We start from the raw sequence: 14,006 nt of genomic DNA on the forward strand, positions 1-14,006 counted from the left end.
TAAGCGGCCGACTTCAGCTCAGGTCATGATCTCGCGGTCCGTGAGTTCTAACCCCGTGTTGGGCTCTGGGCTGACAACTCAGAGCCTGGAGCCTGCTTCAGATTCTGTGTCACCCTCTCTCAGACCTTCCCCTGTTCATGGTCTGTCTCTCCCTGTATCAAAAATAAATACACGTTAGAAAATTTAAGATTATATATATGGCTTGCATTTACATTTCTGTTCAGTAGCACTGGTCTAGGTAGATGAAAATGCAACCTGTTTTTACATTTTAAGAAACTAGGAGACTACAGGTAAAGCCCGTAGTCACAAATTCAAATGGCAGCAGTCAGTATCTGAAATGCTTGTTGAGGTCTGGGTGTAAAACAAGACCTATTTCTACTGCACCCAAGCCTAAAACCTATCTGGTTACTTTGCCTTTTAAAACGCTGAACATAAAACAGCCAAACAAAAGGTGCCTGTCATCTGCCATTTGACAACTGCCTTATACAGAAGGAATAGGTATTTATGGAGGGCCTTCAGTGCCTTTCCAACTAGAGTCAGAGCCTTAGGTCAGTCCTAAGGGGCAGGACATTTCTGTTTCTTTATCATCTGGAGGGGTGGGGACTCCTATGGACATGATACAGGAGCTTTGACTTTATATTTCACTGACTTCTTTGCCAAAGCTGTCAACAAGCTCTCTTTAGATACACAATTACAGCCTACTGCCTCCCAGTTAGAGCAAGGGAACAAAGATAAAGGGGAAAGTGAAAGGTTTGAAAGCCTTAGGATTTTAATCTTTTAAATTTTTGCAGGTTTTTTTGAAGGATTATATTTGGAATTTATTTATTTGTTTGTTTGTTTGTTTGTTTTTTATATTTGGAATTTAAATATATGCACACATGTGTATGTTGGTATGTGTATTCTGCATTCGCTTTTTTTCCCCCTTTAAAAAAAAATGTCCATTTTATTACAGATGGAGTCAGCACGTAAGGCATGGGAGAATTCTCCAAATGTACGGGAAAAGGGGTCTCCAGTAACTTCCACAGCACCTCCAATTGCAAGTGGAGTCAGCAGTAGTGCCAGTGGGCCCAGCCCTGCTAATTACAATTCATTCTCAAGTGCATCAATGCCTCAGATTCCTGTTGCTTCAGTCACTCCCACAACATCACTATCAGGTAGAAGGTTTTATACCTTTCCTTTAAGTGTCTTAATTATTTAACATTTCCTATGATCTTTTCCTGTTTACTATCCCCAAAACCTACTATTTTTAAAATATTTAAGACTGCACAAGGTCTGATCATTAGCTGTTTTGTAAACTCTTCTTGCCCACCCCCATGCCTTCCTGTGTGCTTGCAACAACCCCCCCATAGGTACTAATAAGTAATTGGCGAAAAGATGTTTATCTTTTTCCTCTAATTTTTTCTATAAAATTCACAGTTGGATTTTTAGTTTTTAACCTATATATATAGCTAATAGTCCAATTCAGAAATAACAAAGAATCACACGAGCTGTAGATTTTTGTGATCTGTATGTAATTTGAAGGAATTGTTGGCCTAAATCTATTGTGATGACGTGTATTTTCTGGTGAAGAATTAGGGGTAAAGAATTTCCAGTCTGTTATTTGATGAGATGATATCTAGTGGGTTTTGTTTTTTGTTTCATCTGTTTTTAAGGAGAGTCCATGAACACCCCAGGTTAGAAAGTGTTTTTCTTCCTTAAATTTTTTGCTAGTATGTAATCCTTTCATTAAACTATATCTCATTTGGGGACTTTACAGTTCTTAAGTAATTACATTTCTAAAATGCTCGACTCTAGGAAAGTACACCCTTTTACCATATGTATAACCACGTTTCTTATATTGAAAACAAATTTCATCTCAAGCTTTCCCACTATGCTGTAATGTTTTCCAAAGCAACAGAAGCTGCTTTCCAAAAGATATAAAATAATCCAGCACATAATTTACTTTCTTTGGTTCTCATTTAGTGATTGCACTACTGCCTTTCAATATTCTGGCATTCTATACCAAAAGAATTGGTCTTTAGAATATACTACAGTTATTTTGGTGTTATCAAAAGTATGAATCAAAAGTATGTATCAAGACAAGCATAGAGATTCAAATCATAGAGTATTCTATTTCTCTTCCCTCTTTAAGACCCTTTCAAGCATTCCCTACCATGAATTTGTAAGACATCTTCATTATACTTAGCATTGTACCCAGTCATTTGGGTGGATAGGAGTTGGGACTGTAAAGCAACCAGGAGGGGAGTGTGGTGGGGAGATTAGGAAATAAAGGGACTGGGAAGGTTCCTACATCTTTCTTTGGACCCAGCTTGAACAACGCAGGGGTTAGGGGCATTGACCCTCCTCTCCCCCGCGCAGTCAAAAAACAAACAAAAACAGACAAAACAAAACCCCAGGATAACCTTTTCCCTAGGTATAACTTTTGACTCCTCCCCTCCCCACCCAAATGAACTACTAATAGCCTACTATTGACCAGAAACCTTACTGATACAAGTAGCCGATTAATACATACTTTGTCTGTTACATGTGTTATATACTGTATTGTTGGCAATAAAGTAAGAGAAAAGAGAATGTTACTAAAAAAAATCATAAGAGAAAATACATTTACAGTACCGTACTGTATTTAATTGCGGGGCGGGCGGGGGGAAGTCTATGTGTAAGTGGAGGGACCACCCCACACTGTTCAAACCTGTATTGTTCAAGGGTCAAGTGTACTTCTTTCCTCCAGGTCTGGTTCCCCCACACTCTCCTCGATTAAGATAAATTTTTATACTTCCTGCCCAATTATCCTACTGCTAGAAACTCAAGTGGAAGGAAGAACAAACGTACCTTGATCTTGGTCCTCTCTTAGAACATCTTTTGAAGTCTGAAAAGAATAATGATTACATCTCACTTTTTAATCAAATGCCAGTATTATCATTCCTCCAGTGTTACAGTCATTAAAGCTCACTGATCTACAGAACTAATTGATCCGTCAAGATCTTAAGTTTTATAACTCTACTTATTTACTAATAATTTGTCTTTGTTTTTAAGGTATCATCACATACCTGTATTTTGCTGGTATATATACCAGGAGGGAGGGGACTGACTATAACCTTAAGTTTATATGACTTTTAAGAGCACTTGTGATCTCTAAAGGCTCCTTTTACATTAATGATTTTTAAGGTGCAGCACTTTGTTCTTCTATATTCTTAATGTCTATGCTTGACCTTAGTAGATGTTTGTAAATATTCATAAATGAATGCGGCTCTTAAGATTACCCTTAAGGTATTTTGCTGGAAAGAAGAAAAACTCTAACCTTTTGTTTACGTGACTTTTTAGGAGGAGTTGTGATCTCTTGAGATGCATTTACATCCTTAATTATTCATAAGGTGCAGCATTTCATCCTTCTGTCTTGTTACATTTAGCCTAGCCATAAATGAATGAAACTCTTGACCTTCCTTTTCTTTATGATGATTAAACACTATTAGTTGGAGACCAAACTGTAACAACCCTGTAGGCCCTTGGCCACCTTATTTTATGAGTAGTATTTTGAAATTGTCTTCTCTTTGTATTTTTTTTATTGTATATATTTCCCCAAATTTTATAGTCTTGTTTACATTTGGTGATTGTTACTTAAGTACGTGGGGAACATAAACATGAATTTGCCAGTTTCCAGCTGGTGCTTGAGTTATTTTACAGTGAACAACAGTGGCACTTGAAAATATGCTACTTTCCCCCTCTCCCATGTATAGGAGCTGGTACATACACTACCTCTTCTTTGAGTACAAAGTCTACAACCACATCAGACCCTCCTAATATTTGTAAAGTGAAACCCCAGCAGTTACAGACAAGCAGCCTACCTTCTGCAAGTCATTTTTCACAGTTAAGCTGCATGCCTTCCCTTATTGCCCAGCAACAACAGAGTCCACAAGTCTATGTGTCTCAGTCTGCAGCAGGTAAGATTTTTGGGCATGGGTATAGGGAATTTAGAAAATGAAAACTTTTAAAAATGCTTATATTTTCTCTTTTTCAAATTAAAAAAAAATTTTTGAGCTTTATTTATTTTGAGAGAACGTCAGCAGGGTGGGGAGGGGCAGAAAGGGAGGGAGAGACAGAATCCCAAGCAGGCTCCACGCTGTCAGTGCCCGACACAGAGCTCAGTCTCAGAAAACACGAGATCATGACCTGAGCTGAAATCAAGAGTCGAACTCTTAGCCAACTGAGCCACCGAGGCACCCCTCAAGTTTAAATACTCTTTTGATCTGCTTTGCAAATTTGTTTCCTCATGGAATTTAATGTTATCTCTCCTTGGTAAGTATTCTGGGACTCTTAGCAGTTCCTTATACATATGTTACAAATATATTAGACAAATTAGTGTCTAATAATTGGCAAAATAACTTCTGCATTAGATGTTATTCCAGTCAAGTTATAAAAGTTTGTTATCTGAAACTTGACAAATTGATAATAAAATTTGTGGGGAAGAGTAAACTAAGATTAGCAAAGAAGAAAAAAATAAATGAACACAGTCTATTTCTTGCCTTTCTATTCAAAGAAAGGCATTTTCTATGTGGAAGATTGATTTCTTTAAGGGTCACAGGTATTATTAATAGTTTCTTAATTCATTGCTGGTGAGTGTATAAATTGAACCTAATTCTTTTAGAAAAGTATCTCAGAATATTCTATGTGTATGTACTTAACTGTAGTGAGAGTTTTCACACTTAGGAATCTTATATAAATAAATTTCTCTATTAATAAGAGATACATGTATGAGAGTTTTTATTGATTGCAATATTGTTTACAATGATGACAAATTAAAAACAATATGGGAACTTCTCCAAAACATACTATTATATAAAAACAGCAAATCACAAAATAGTTTATATAATATATAGAAATGTGTTAAGAATCTATACCAAATTCTTTCAGTTATTAAACATCACTTCCTTTGAACTATTAAATTCCTTAATTAGATATAAAATTAGAGTAGGTTTGCCAGTAAGCCGGTAGGTTCATTTTCACTTTTAGTAGATCAGGTCAAATTTTACTAGTTTATACCCCATTGGCAGTATATGAATATCTGTTTTCCTATATCATCACAGGTACAGTTGACCCCTTGAACGATGCAAGGGTTGGGATGCTGATGCCCTACACAGTCAGAAATCCACATACAAGTTTTAGCCCCTCCCCCCCCCCACATGTAACTACAAATAGCCTACTATTGATCAGAAGCCTTACTGATAAACAGTTGATTAACACATATTTTTGTATGTCATATGTATTATATGCTGTATTCTTACAATAAAGTAAACCAGAGAAAAAGCGTTACTAAGAAAATTGTAAGGAGAGGAAAAATGCATTTACAGTACTATATGGAATTATTCGAAAAAAATCTGCATGGTTCAAACCCATGTTTTTCAAGGGTCAACTGTACTAGAGTTTTGTTGTTTTAATTTGCATATACCTGTCTGCCAGAAGTTTTGCATCTTTCTACATATCTAGTTTTTCCTTGGCTGTAGTAATTTTCAGAAGGCTCATTTAATTTGAAATCTGCTTCAAGATTTAGTTTTTAGTTACTATTTGGAAAATTCTGAAGTTCAAACACTGACTACTGCTTGTTTTTCCTGATGGTCTGTAGCTCAAATCCCTGCATTCTATATGGACACGAGTCATTTATTCAACACCCAACATGCACGCTTGGCCCCACCATCCTTGGCTCAGCAACAAGGCTTCCAGCCAGGTCTTTCTCAGGTAAATACCACAGACGTTTGTTTCTTGGCATGCTAATGGTGTAATGATTACCTTGGGCTACAAATAACAGCCTCTTTGAAGTTAAAATCTTCTGTTGACAACATGGGACAATCCACGATTACTTTGATATGTACTGGCCAAATTTTCACACTTTTCCCAAATTTGCCAAACCTTAGTGATTAACAGTGTAGAAAAAGTAATGTATTGAAAGGAAATTTAGATGTTCACATTTGGTTTCGTTGAAAAGGGAGCTGATATGCATGGCATTGTTCTTTTATTCTTTTCATATCTCAAATGTTTATTTTCCCAAGTGTTGTGATTTGTGTATATGGTGCTCACGTATTGTTTTTTATTGCATTGCAGCCAGCCTCAGTTCAGCAGATTCCGATCCCTATTTACGCGCCACTGCAAGGGCAGCATCAGGCCCAGCTGGGTCTCGGTGCTGGACCTGCCGTTTCCCAGACTCAGGAGCTGTTCACTTCCTCACTTCAGCCGTACAGGTACATGCTTTTGTGACCGCTGGGCCTTCTTGCCATATCCCTACTGCTCCTTCCTCCCCCCTTCTCCCACCCCCCCCCCCCCCCCCCAAGCTAGGATGACCCTGTTATAAAAGTACGTTAAATGATTATATGTCATGAGACTCAGCCTCTGGTAATTTCAGTCAAGACTTTACCTAACAAAATGAGACCTCAAACCTTCTTGAAGATGAGGATAACAACAATCCCAGAACAATTAGAAATCACAGAAAATAGCTGCTAACAGACCTAAAAAGGCTCCCTGCCATCTTGCTGCAACAACTAGAAATCTGCCTGCTGTGGGCTGTGAGCCGAGACCTGGCAGGTGACAGGAGTATGTAAGGGGTCAGGGTTTAGGATGGGGTGTGATTAAAGAGAGAAGAGCAGAGTGTCAAAGAACAGAAGCGGTGGTGAGAATGGTGGGTGACAAATATAGAAGAAACTGTTTTTTTGATCAAGGAAATCTTTTGATTGGTATGAGTTGCTCGAAACATTGTTGAAAAGTTTGCGGCTACTTTCCAGCTGTGCAAAAAAGTGTTCGGTGATGAGCGATGTCATCCTTAGCCGTGGGAGTTGGAGTAGCTGTGCACTGACGGTCTGTGTCTTGATCCCCATCTTAACGACTGTCTTGGAAGATGTACTTCTTAAGACCAGGACTGTTCAATAGAAATATGATGTACGCTGTGTATGTGATTGTGGCTAATGACAACCATATTAGAAGGCACAGGTTAGCCTTTGAAAGCAGTTGTTTGTATTCCTACATCATTCTGCTACTTCTTGCTCTCAACCTAATCAGCATAATGTTTATTAATATGGAATCCCTGAATTAACTTCTGCCATGACAGGGCAGTTTATGACAGTATGCTTACATTTTCCCATTTTGTATTTGAAACATAGACCTTCTAAAGATTGGTCGTGACTCCAGGCTAGCATTCCTGCTTAATGGCTTTTGTTTCTGCCACATATGTCAGCTTTAACAAAGCGTAATATTATTTATGGGTAATATTGTCTTTAACCCACTACTTTGATCTAGTTACTTTTTATCTTAGCATTTTTAAATATAGCTTGAAGGCCCCTATCCCAGAGGTAAGAGGGTAGTCTGAAGTTAGATTTCAGCATTGTATTTTTTTTTTAACCATTCGAATATGCAATACAGTATTATTAACTATAGTTACACAAAATTGGAAGCAGGCTCCAGACCCTGAACCATCAACACAGAGTCCAATGCAGGACTCGAACTCAGAAACCGCAAGATCATGACCTGAACCAAAATGGGATGTCTAACTGACTGAGCCGCCCAGACACACCCCTCTCCTGCCATGACTTACTTTATAAGTAGCAGTTTGCAGCCTTTGGCCATAATACTGTGTTGGGCATTTTAAAGTTGCTGAGAGGAGTGCCTGAGTGGCTCAGTCGGTTAAGCGCCCGACTCTTGATGTCAGCTCAGGTCTTGATCTCACGGTTTGTGGGATCAAGCCCCGAGTTGGGCTCTGCGCTGAGCGCGGAGCCTACTTGGGATTCTCTTTCCCTTGTCTCTCTTGCCCTTCCCCTGCTCATGCACACACATGCTCTCTCAAACATTGAACAATAAAGCTGCTGAGATAGTAGATCTTAAAAGTTCTCGTCAGAAGAAAGAAGTGTTTTTGTAACTATGTGCATGTATGGTGACAGATGTTAAATAGACTTGTTGTGGTGATCATTTCATAATCCAAATACTGAATCATAATGTAATACACCTGAAACTAATACAATGTTATATGACCACTATACCGCAATAAAAATAAACGAAAACTTTGTGGGTAATCCTGAACAACTACTCTGCTTCATCCCATAGAAGTGTTGAGATCTTTTATAAGAAACATATATATCAGGGGAAGTAGTGAAATATAAATAATAAAAGTCAGCTGCTAGTGCTGTCAATCTGAAAAGGATGTCCATACCAAAGAGAAAACCAGATCTGGTTAAGAGCTTGCTATTGAACACATGACAAGAGAATCATTCTCATTGTTCAAGAGGAGAAAAATCTTACTAGTTTCTCAGGAAGAGCAAGCCTTTTCCTAGAACTTTGTTGTGTACAGGGCTCTAAATCATGACACAAGTGCCTTAGACACAATCTGCATTCTCTCTTTTCTTAATTGTGCTAATGAGAGTGCTTGGTCATTTGGGATACCCATTCTTAAGATCCCCAGATTCCAAAATAGAATTCACTCGCTAACACAAGTCTTTTCTCTTCAATACCTATGTAGGTCTCAGCCAGCCTTTATGCAAAGCAGTCTGTCACAACCATCTGTGGTCCTTTCTGGTACTGCCATCCATAACTTTCCAGCTGTGCAACACCAGGAACTTGCAAAGGCACAATCAGGTCTTGCCTTTCAGCAAACCTCAAATACGCAACCTATTCCTATCTTGTATGAACATCAGCTGGGTCAGGCATCAGGACTAGGAGGTTCCCAGCTGATTGATACACATCTTCTCCAGGTAAGATGAACTAGGATCCTACATTGTCATGGTATTCCTATGCAACAGGTTACTTAAAGAAACTGTTTTTAAGGAAAAAATGTTAAAGGACTTAATGGCGGGGAAAGCTCTTTTTACCTAATACTAAAATTCTTAGAAATTGCTTTCAAGTTACACACTTGATGTCTGAATTGGAAATTTTTCAATCTTACTGCTGTTTTCCTACAAAATTTCTCCTAGGCTAGAGCAAATCTTACCCAGGCTTCAAATCTTTATTCTGGACAAGTACAACCGCCTGGTCAGACAAGTTTTTATAACACTGCCCAGTCACCAAGTGCTCTCCAGCAGGTAAACTATGGCATGGTAAATTTCCTCAATTTTCTTCATTATTTTATTACTTTTACTGCTTTTGTTGTTGCTTGGCAGTTTTTAAATAGAACCAGGATGGGGGAGATGGTACGATAGTTGTCAGACTTTTCTCTGAGGTTTCCTAGAATTCCACGGGGTCACTGGAAGTAGACCCTGCTCGGTCCCACAACACCCTTTCCTTGGCCACATGAAAGTCAGTTCAGCTGTTTGCCTGTTTGTTTTAAAAGAGTTTCCATGTACTCATTATTGTAACAAAGGATACCATGAATATAAAAGTTCGAAAACCATTTTCAGGATATACAGTTACATAAAAGCATGAGAGGTGCTTTAACCATTTATGCTAGGAGGCGAAGGAAGGCTCTAAAGAACATCACCCTGGTTAATGTCATACTTAGAACAGTGTGGCAGAGTATGACAGTGTAAATGACAGACATGTACTGTCTCTTAGCAATGTCACAAATCTAATCTTTAAAAGTTCGTAGAGGACTGAAGGAGAGAGGCAGACCATTAGTCATTTTCTTATTACTAATTTTGGTGGCTCTTTGGAGGGTAGAAATTCATAAACATATTTATTACCTTATTGACATTCAAGTTAAATATCGTTTATATGAAAACTGAAAGGTTATGTTTCTTATTGTCAAAGGTCATTTTGACCAGACCTGAAAACAATATAGAAATGTCTATTTGGGAAGTGGTAATAACACTGCTTTCTTAGGTTATACCCCATGATTTTATTGTATTATGTGGTTGTTAGACATGTACCATGGATTAATTCAAAGATAGTCCTAATTATTTTGGTTATATCGTCTGTACTACTAATCTGTCTTAATGTTGCACCTTTAATAAAAGAATGGAGATAGCACTAAGCAAAAGATTATATGTGAGACACATTAACAGACTGACGTAGTCTGTTTAAAATTTTATTCAAAAGTTTATGAAGGGTTGTATATGTAGTTGTAGGGATGTACATACAGTAGGTATAAGTAAATTGCTGCAGTTACTGTTTGCTTATTTTCTAGGTTACGGTACCTTTACCAGCATCTCAGCTTTCGTTGCCTAATTTTGGATCTACGGGGCAGCCTTTAATTGCTCTGCCTCAGACTCTTCAGCCCCCATTACAGCATACCACCCCGCAAGCCCAGGCCCAGAGCCTGAGTCGTCCTGCACAAGTAAGCCAGCCTTTTAGAGGACTAATCCCTGCTGGAACACAGCATAGCATGATCGCAACCACGGGAAAAGTAAGTGAAGAGAAACCGACAGTTTCTTTAAGAATTTAAGGCCATGTGTTTAGATGTATGCATCTGTGTAGTTTATAAAAATAAATAAAATGCATCGGTTTTTACCACCTTCCAGGAAGTCTCAAACCCCAGGATACTTTTTTAACGTTTATTTATTTATTTTGAGAGATCAGGAGAGAGCATGAGTGGGGGAGGTGCAGGGGGAGAGGAAAAAGGAAAGAGAATCCCAAGCAGGCTCTGTGCTGTCAGTGCAGAGCCCAACACGAGGCTCAATCCCACAAACTGAGATCGTGACCTGAGCTGAGGTCGGATGCTTAACCGACTGAGCCACCCAGGTGCCCCTCAAACCCCAATATACTTTTAAAGATCTATTTACTTTTAATGTGTTTGGCTTCCTCTGGTTTTTGCCTAATAACAATTCACAAATTTTGTGGAAGAATTGGGTTTACACAATCTCTTAAGACTTTCCATCCATAAATTTGGCCTTGATCATTCCATGGTATTTGCAACTTAATTATAGCATTTGTGTACTGAAGGTTTTTGACCGTTCCTGGATTAAGTCTTCGTACATAGAACACTTAACACAGCATTCAGCTTAGGGGATTCCAGAAATGCTGAGTTTATCCTATGCTTTTTTTTCAGATGTCTGAAATGGAACTGAAAGCCTTTGGAAGTGGCATTGATATAAAACCAGGCACACCTCCGATCAGCGGTAGAAGCACCACACCAACATCTAGTCCCTTCCGGTAAAATGGGCATTTGGATTTTCAGATACTTAAGCACGATTTGTTTGTTAGATCTTACTTACTGTGTCACCAGGTCTGTGGTAAGCACAAGACATTCCGATAGTTGTATCTGAGATGTTAAGCTATTAAATTCTTAAGAATGTGTTTGCTATACTGTATTTTTAAGTTGTTTTTTTTTTTTAAATACAGGGCATATCTAGCTAGTTTTCTTTCTCACCTCTGCCCCCTCCAGTGTCTCTCCACTGCCATAATATTTGGTAACTCACCGTGGTAAATTTTCATCAGCTACCACACAGGAAGAATCTACCAAGAGCAACGTCTCTAAAAGTCTGACAGCATTGTTTATTTGGCACTACTGTACTGACCAGTGATGGCTTTTTTCCAAGGGCTACTTCCACAAGTCCGAACAGCCAGTCCGGCAAAATGAACAGCATTGTCTATCAGAAGCAGTTCCAGTCAGCCCCTGCCACTGTGAGAATGACACAACCATTTCCTACACAGTTTGCACCCCAGGTGGGCAGATACGAGTGAGAAATGAGTATTATTTCCTTGCAAATGAGTGCTAATCTGGCTAATTCTCTGATTTCATAATCTTGCCATATTGTAACTAGTTTAGAAACAGTTTTTAATGAGAAACAGCTTCTTATTTAACAGTAAATTTGTGACCTGTGTTCTCTGTAGTTTTTAGCTAGATATACAGGTAGTATCCGTAGAGTTCTAAAGCAGACAAGAGAAGTAGTCAAAAGATTCCCCACACAGCTCTGATCACTTATTTTAGTCCTGTTTCTTTTATCTTTTTTTGAAGAAGTTGACTTTTCAGAGAAGGGTCCCAGTGCTTAAAGTTTTCTAGGTTTAAAGATTTTTTGTTGTTGTGTTGTTGTTGTTGTTTTTTAAGATAACTATCTGTAGTTGAGGTAAAATTTCCAAAAGATGTTCTAATATATGTGTAAAAACGTTGGCTTCTCTTCCCTTTGCTGATCGTATGGAAAGACTAAAATTGATAGTAACTCTCGCAAACTCGCGTTTGTTCCTGAAAAAACACTTTATTTGTTGAATTGGTATCATTTTTATTTATCTTCAGATTATGTTTGGTATAAGTGTGTGCCTTTTCTGCAATTATATCTTTTTTAAAAATATCCTAATTAATAGCTTTTCTATCTCCCCTTCAGAATTTGTAGCTGAATGAAATGCTAGAGTCCACTGAAGTGCCATAGCATGCTTTGCCTAATTTTTCTGTTAGATTCTCCAAGCATGGCCTGTTTGTTCTTGGTCCTGTAATAGAATGGCACAAATCCATACACTTCCTTTCACTGGCAGAATGGGCACAGATTTACTCTGAGATAAGCCAACCTTGGTCTAGTTGGCAGAATTTTTTTTTTTTTAACAGTTCAATGTTGTATGTTTTGTTTTTTTCACTCAGATTCTCTCTCAGCCTAACCTGGTCCCTCCATTGGTAAGAGCCCCACATACTAACACCTTCCCAGCGCCTGTTCAGAGGCCACCAATGGCACTGGCCAGTCAGATGCCTCCTCCGCTGACCACAGGCCTCATGAGCCATGCTCGTTTGCCACATGTAGCCAGGGGTCCTTGTGGATCACTATCTGGAGTCAGAGGTAATCAGGCCCAGGCTGCGTTGAAGGCTGAACAAGACATGAAGGTTAGTACAGTGTTAACAGCCAACAGAGCAAGAATCTGTCTCTGAACCATGTCTTAAGATGCCTCTGGACCATAACCACATACCCAGGCATTCATTGTCTTAGCAGACTTAACCGAGCTAACTGCTTTTATTCACTCCTGGTTTTTTTTTTCCTTTTTTTTCCTCCCTATTCCCCCCACTTTTTCGTTTTTTTTTTTTTTTAATTTTTTTATTATTATTATTTTTTTTTTTTTTTTGCAACTTTAGTTAGCAAACAAGTTGACATTTTAAACTCTGGCAAAATGAATTACTTTAAAAATACATATTTGAGGGAGATCTGAGTTTAGCTGCTACCATTTTTTGGAAGAGCAAAAAAACGATACGGATTATTATAGGCTTCCCCATTTTCTTTTTTTTTTCCCCCCTTTGGTTTTCTTTTTTATCCTTTCCCCCTCCCCAAACTTAAGATATAAATCATGGTTATGTGAAAACTCTGGAGTGGGTAAGAGATTTTTACCTATCTTGATTTTTCTTCCTTCATGAGTCATCCATGTACAGTTTTCTTCTCAAGCTGTTTCCATGCCCGTTTTTTTGCCCGCCACCTGAGTTGGCACGTCCCACAGCAGATGGTGCAGCTGTAGATGAAGGACTGGGAGAAGCACTTTGGGATCCTTCACGATAAAAGGCACTGATAACGTGATGTTTGCTGATGCAGAAGAGTGCCTTTAGGAGTCTGTGTGGGGACAGTTTTTCTAGCGTAAACTGTACCTGTCTGCCTGTACAGCCAGCGGCGTCCATTGATTTCTGTATTTACTTAGACTTGACTTCAGAGGTCTTAGTAATTCTGCCTATTTTGTCACTACGTGTGTGTGTGTTTATCGTGTCAGACTAGAACAAAGAAACGTTTACTGCTTTCAAATAGGGCAGTGTCCAAAGTAATGCTCTACTCTGAATTAGAAACACGTTCATGATCAGTCGCTTAGAAAATTTGGTTGACTGGCTGGTTTCTTTCTGCATTAATATCCCTCATTTCTCATCCTGAGTAATCAAATTTAAAGACTACTCTGCGGTGAAACTCTTGTTAAATATTATCTACTTGTATTACGGCCGTGTGCCTAGGGATTTCCATCTGTTCATAACTATTAAATATACTTGTATATTTAATACAAGTGTAGAAATCTTTGGAAACTATTTGGCCATGGTTTCCACTTGTGCTTCTGTCTCCTTGGCACTTGATTTTCATATAATGCCCATGTTGGAAATGACAGTAGAGCTTATAACGGGGAGGGGGTGGTAAAAATTTCTTGAATTGCTT

The 14,006-nt window shown here is 38.5% G+C and overlaps 1 protein-coding gene across 4 annotated transcripts in view; it reads left to right on the forward strand.

Moving 5' to 3' along the window:
• Positions 1 to 14,006, forward strand: part of PRRC2C (proline rich coiled-coil 2C) — a 96,976-nt gene that overhangs the window by 80,236 nt on the left and 2,734 nt on the right. For 2 of the 4 annotated variants that reach the window (XM_045049203.1, XM_045049204.1), the window contains exons 25-34: positions 953 to 1,154; positions 3,735 to 3,938; positions 5,618 to 5,730; positions 6,094 to 6,230; positions 8,492 to 8,723; positions 8,943 to 9,050; positions 10,091 to 10,309; positions 10,952 to 11,055; positions 11,442 to 11,568; positions 12,476 to 12,712. In XM_045049203.1, coding sequence (XP_044905138.1) covers positions 953 to 1,154; positions 3,735 to 3,938; positions 5,618 to 5,730; positions 6,094 to 6,230; positions 8,492 to 8,723; positions 8,943 to 9,050; positions 10,091 to 10,309; positions 10,952 to 11,055; positions 11,442 to 11,568; positions 12,476 to 12,712 — 1,683 coding nt within the window. The remainder of the gene's footprint in view (positions 1 to 952; positions 1,155 to 3,734; positions 3,939 to 5,617; positions 5,731 to 6,093; positions 6,231 to 8,491; positions 8,724 to 8,942; positions 9,051 to 10,090; positions 10,310 to 10,951; positions 11,056 to 11,441; positions 11,569 to 12,475; positions 12,713 to 14,006) is intronic. The other 2 variants (XM_045049205.1, XM_006942701.5) reach the window with 1 other exon arrangement.

The sequence above is a fragment of the Felis catus genome, chromosome F1 (assembly GCF_018350175.1).
Source record: "Felis catus isolate Fca126 chromosome F1, F.catus_Fca126_mat1.0, whole genome shotgun sequence".
NCBI lineage: Eukaryota > Metazoa > Chordata > Mammalia > Carnivora > Felidae > Felis > Felis catus.